Source organism: Cynoglossus semilaevis, chromosome 3 (genome assembly GCF_000523025.1).
Source record: "Cynoglossus semilaevis isolate Cse_v1.0 chromosome 3, Cse_v1.0, whole genome shotgun sequence".
Taxonomy (NCBI): domain Eukaryota; kingdom Metazoa; phylum Chordata; class Actinopteri; order Pleuronectiformes; family Cynoglossidae; genus Cynoglossus; species Cynoglossus semilaevis.
Window position 1 is genome coordinate 6,826,635 of NC_024309.1, and position 6,000 is coordinate 6,832,634.

Consider the following 6,000-nt stretch of genomic DNA (forward strand, 5'->3'; position numbering starts at 1 on the left):
AGAGTCAAATGATCAAACTTTTTAAACGGATTAGTCACAGGTTATCAGGGGATTCATCAAAATCCATCACGATTAATCACGATTGTCATTAAGTGTTCAAGCCCTGTTTTTGAAATCCTCTGTTCCTAGGTGCTAACTATTGACCTCACTGTTGAATTTCATGCTTTTTGTGTGCACTGCTCTGCTATTCTACAATGGCAACATATGCATTGTATGTTAAAATGCGACAAATATATATATAGCACACAAGGCTGCAGACACTTAACACCGAAGTGATGACTTCTGTAAACGAAGCCATGTTTGTCTGTGAATAGGCTTTAAAAAAACAATATGGACTGATTTGGAAATGGCCCCATAATGACCCTGTTGGCTGTGGGAGTTATGCTGGGCCAAATTGCCGCTTGTGTTGGGCATTTGGCACATAATTAGGTCAAAATGCAAACGCTTTTTATTGTGATGTTGGCCCACCGGAGCTCACACAGTTCCAGACTCAGTGTTGGGAGTTTATGCGTCGCTGGCATGCCCTCTAGTGCTGCTGAGAGTGACAGAGCGCCGGGGGGGGGAAGAGAGGGAGGGAGGGAAGGGGCAGGGCATCTTATTCACAAGCCTGTGCTGATATCAGAACATGTTTATTGCACTGTAATGGAGCACAGCACGTACACAGCGTTTGTCCCTGGGGCCAAAATATTTCCGCAGGAGGAAGGGATGGGGGGTGGTACAAAGTCTTGACCTCCGACTCATCCTCTTATTTCATTCATACACTGACCTAAATTTATCGTACGCTCAGTTTGTTACCCGCGCCCCTGTGACTTCTCATCTCTTTTATTGATCATCGGCTGATGTTGGGAAAAGAGAGAGAGTCCATAATTACGGAGGCAGACAGGAATGTCAATTCTGCTCCGTGCTGCGTGGAGAGCACCAAAACAAGTGATAGCCTTAATCGGGCTCCACACTGTAAACAACACGCACACCTGGACAGCAGCAGACCCCCGGGACACGGGGGAGAGATGCTGTCGACCAGTTAGTGCCAATAAGGTGGAAAGTTTCCAGCAGAATTGTTTGGCTGCAGCAGAGGATTTAGAGAGGTCTAAATACAACAGCGGCAGAACAGGATGTGTTTTATGTATGTTTGACTGTTAAAGGTTGGCAATATACTGTAAAGTATGTTCCTGTTTCGGTGTTCGTCATTCAGTTAGTCAGTGTCACAATAAATTGTCCCAGAGTTCCTTCCAAAATGAATACACTTTCTTATGAACATTGTAAAATATATATATGTATATATTTATATATATATTTATATTTTAAACAAAAACAAACAATAACGATGTGTGCACTGCAACTGTTGTGGTGGTGGAAAAAATATATAAATATTAATATAAACAATTATATATAAAATATTCATTTTAATGAATATATTTATAATAAAATTATATATATAAATATATAAAGTTATATATATAAATAATCTTATAATTCTAGTCATATACCTCAATATCATTTAATCAAGGGAAAACATACTGTATATAAATACATAAATACATACTATATATACATATATATATACACATGCGCCTACATATTTGTGTGTGATCGTCTGTGTCCAGCAGTCAATAATTATATACATATATAGATACATACACTAAATCAAGATAATAGAAAAGATCAAAATATATATACAGTAAATATATATTTATACTATAATATGGGGAGGTGATTGATGGACACTAATGCAAGTGTCTGGATTTAAAAAAAGGTTTTAAAAAGGTTTTAAAAAAAATAATAATAATAAGTATCTTTCATACGTACTACATAGGACCTAATGATTCATTGCCCCAGATCTTTTTTTTAACTTGTGTTTCGTGGCTTTGGAATCAGCTTTACGCTCATTTCCTTGTGTGAACTCCAACTTTTTTTCATGTTGGTGTTTGACAGTGAGGCCCCGCCCAGTGTGCGTACTCCAGGTCACTTACGCTCCGTCTCCGTCTCTGTCTCATCGTTAGACCCGAGCTGATCTGATCAATAAAACTATCATATATAACATCTCCTCCGCTGCCCTCATGTTGACTCTGCATGTCTCTTGTCTCTCCTCCAGAGAAAGTCAGTATGCTGTCGGCATTGATCGCTCCCTTCAAGTACATAAGCCCTGGGACCAGCAGCACAGAGGACGAGGACAGTTTAAGTAAGTGGCTGCCTCTTGTCTTCCTTCCTGTCAGCATAGCACGAACTCCCAATGTGTTCAGCCTGCTCTGGAAATTATATTTTAATCACAATCGTAATTTATTATTAGACATATAGTTGCTAGTCACCCTGTATGCTAAATATATCTTCTCAAACTGATCTGTCAAACGTTTAAATTTGGGGAATTTGTGATTAAATCTAAATAAATGTCTGCTCATACATGCTTCTCAAACTGATCAAAATCTAAATAAATGTCTGCTCATACATCAGTGTAGCTCCTCCAGCCAACCGGTGAATCCTCTATTAGCATTTTCGTGATGTGAACAATCTATTTTATGCGATCAGAAATGCAGTGCAGCATCACACAGCCTGTAACTAAGTTTGAAAAGCGTGTCACAGCTGCTGAGACATTGCTATCACGGAGAATAGTAGTGTGAAATAAAGCTGGCTACAGACGTTTCTCTCATCCTTTCTCACCCGGCCTGTCACTCGCGGAATCCCTTCCCACCCTGCAAATAGGATTGCTGCTTTGCTGTTGGCCACAGAGGCCCATGTTTCCCACTTTTACAACACAGATTCAAAACCAATTTCTTGGGAGATTACAGGATAATTTGGCGGATAACACCACCATTTTCATGGGATTTGTTTTTGGATTTTAAAACACTTATCAAATATGATAGAGCGCAGTGGTATGAAGTGGGCTCGAATCGGGATTGCAGATTTGTTCATTACGTTTCCATTGTGTGTCAAGTGGCTCAATCTGCCTGGAGAGATTTTGCTTGATTAATTTTGTTCAGGCAGGATAAATGTGTCCCTTTGTGCCAAGTGTATATTCCCAATCAGTTCTTACACGGCAGTAAGTCTGACTGTTCTTGTTGCAGGTACCAGCAGTGCAGATGTCAAGGAAAACCGTAACATCGGTAACTTGGAGGATCGCACTATAGGATCCGCAGAGTGCCAGTCGCTTTTCTGCTCCGACTCCGCGAGAAGCGCCAGTTCTGGACTGAAGAGGAAAAGACCACTAGAGGAAGACAACAACGGCCACTTGTGTCAACTCCGTCTGATCTATAAAAAACTGTCCTGGTCTGAGGCTCCAAAGAATGCTTTGGTGCAGCTGAATGAACTGCGACCTGGCCTGCAGTATCACGTGGTGTCTCAAACTGGGCCGGTCCACGCCCCTGTCTTCTCCATCGCTGTGGAGGTGAATGGGCTGACCTTCGAGGGCACCGGGCCCACAAAGAAGAAGGCAAAGATGAGGGCTGCAGAGTTGGCGCTCAAATCCTTCGTCCAGTTCCCAAATGCTCCTCAGGCCCACCTGGCCATGGGAAACATCTCCAACCCTTCGGCTGACTTCACCTCAGACCAGGCGGACTTCTCCGACACACTCTTCAAGGAGTTCGAGTCTTCCTCCTGCTCTGACGGCCTCTCTCTTTGCAACTCGGCCGCTGAAAGCAAGCTACTATCGAGTGAGTTACTGCGACATGGACGGTTGCTTCGCCACACATTGGACCTCATGGTGCAGGCACAACAGAGACTAGGTGGGATTGTTCCAGAACCCGACACCCCCAAAAGCCCCGTAGCGTTGCTGAATGAGCTCCGACCAGGCTTGCGTTACGCCTGTCTCTCGGAGCGGGCCGAGGGCCGGCGGCTGCATAGTTTTGTCATGGCAGTGCGTGTGGACGGACGGATATTTGAGGGCTGCGGTCGCAGCAAGAAGCTGGCCAAGACTCAGGCGGCCCAGTGTGCTCTTCAGGCGCTCTTCAACATCAGGACGGCCCCTGAGGGCAGAACAGGCCTCAAAGCCAGCAGGAAGAGTTGTCCTCATTTACCCCAGGTCAGTACAGACACATCACCATCTCATGTCTTCTGCTAAGCTCCTTTGGCAGCCTCTCCACTTCCTACAGGGTCATGTAATGACCAAAACAGCAGGCGTGCGGGGAACAGCCAACCTCCCTCCAACAAGTAATTAAGGAGTAAAGGAGATAGCAGATAAACTAAGTGGGGGAGGGAGGGAGATACTGACGAGAAGATGCAAAAGCAGTACGTAGTCCAAATTTGGCAACAATATTGAGTATATTGTAGTCCTTCTTAAAAAGGAAAAACCCGTGTGAACAAGCTAATTATTGTCTCTGTGATTCTAACGCAAGAGAAATTTAAATCACAACCCAAATGAATCTTTCCCCCCAGAGTCTTATATGATGGTAGAGCTGTAATTGACAGTTTGTTTGTTTTTTTCATTTACAAAACCTCCTGTTTCCTCATGTGTGCAATCACAGTCTCGACAGACATTAATTCTATCTGTTGCCCAAAGGAGATCGAAAAAGCTAAAAGTATACTGACAAACAAACCACCCAATCCCATGCTCATTTACCCAAATATGTAAATAGCAATCAGAGCGGAAGAGGAAACTAATTTTTGAGAATCCTGAGGAAATTGGAGAGCCTAAAGACACACTGGCTGGATCGGCTGGTACTTGTTGTCGGCCATTTAAATCCTAATTTCAGCGGCAGAATTTCATCCAATATAAAAGTGCACTGGGGAGACTGTGGCACTGATTTTTTTTTGTGTTGTTTCCATTGTTTGTTTTTTCCTCAGACAAACCATATATCTTATCAGTGCAGGTCACAGGCCACCACTGCAGAAAATAATGAATCAGCCCTCGTGCTGTAACACAGTCTAATGGTCACACTGCAGGAACTGCGAGTGGCCACATGTCTGCTTTTTAATTTAAAATGTTTCCACACTGATGGAATTGTAGATAAAGGAAGTCACTAATCCCCAATTATTTCCATTTTTTACACACCGCCACAAAACCGTGCACATTTGGACTAATCTCTGGCGTCATCTTGAACTTCTCATCTATATGTCACTGAAATGGTTGGCTTTTTACTGGTTTTGATAGACCGGATTCGTTAAGGTTAAGTTTTTTTTTGTTTTTTTTTTTTTTCTTCACTGAATGAATTTTTTTCTGAAGAACAGCAGCGCCACACTCCTGACTCGTGACTTGGTCAAAGTTGCCAGCAGCGTCTCAGATAAGTCCTCAAAATGACAGTTTTGTGAGGCACTTTTAAAATAGAATAGTGGGTTAGAAGATCTTAACTAGGGTCAAGGCCACTACTTTACATTTATTCATGGTAGAACCCTAGGTCCTGCCTTAAGGGCCTGGAATCCTCTGCCGGGTCATTGGTACACCTGTAACTAAAAGTGAATCGTAACAGTGTCCCCTCTGTCCTCGTACCAAACACTATAAAGTGTAAGGCCCCTACACTCATAAAGACTTAATTATAAAAAAAGAAGCTGTTCACATCCTTTCCCTGAAGTCATACCTTGAGTCTCATGTCACCGTCCTGCGCTTCTGCAACGTCCTGTAGGCTACGTGTCGTATTAATATTCTTTTACAATCTTGACAAAATGAACCGGTAAGTGTGTCCTTCCCCTGAGCGCGACATTGACCTAACAAACCTGCACATGTTTGCCTAGGAGAAACTTTTTTTTTTTCTTCTTCTTCTTCTTCTTTTTTCCCCCCTCGCTGTCACGCTGTCTAAGAGGATTGTAAGAGGATTTGCAGCACCCGTTTAGTTCCAGAAAGCACTCGCTTGTGGAATTTCTTGAAAGTCAGATGCACTGTCTGCCAGGCTCGAGAGGCATTTCATTTTCACTGGGAAATGACAAAAGTGCTCGTACAGTGTGTATGCCTGCATGAACAAGTAAACACGTGACCTGGCATCTGCTTGTGGATGGGATGTTACACCAGTCTCTCTCTCTCTCTCTCTCTCTCTCTCTCTCTCTCTCTCTCCCTGTCTGGTGTTATTTCGCGGCATA

The 6,000-nt window shown here is 43.1% G+C and overlaps 1 protein-coding gene across 1 annotated transcript in view; it reads left to right on the plus strand.

Moving 5' to 3' along the window:
• Window positions 1-6,000, plus strand: part of adarb2 (adenosine deaminase RNA specific B2 (inactive)) — a 155,938-nt gene that overhangs the window by 83,658 nt on the left and 66,280 nt on the right. The window contains exons 2-3 of the mRNA XM_008307672.3: window positions 2,093-2,179; window positions 3,060-4,012. Of these exons, the coding sequence (XP_008305894.1) occupies window positions 2,093-2,179; window positions 3,060-4,012 (1,040 nt within the window). The remainder of the gene's footprint in view (window positions 1-2,092; window positions 2,180-3,059; window positions 4,013-6,000) is intronic.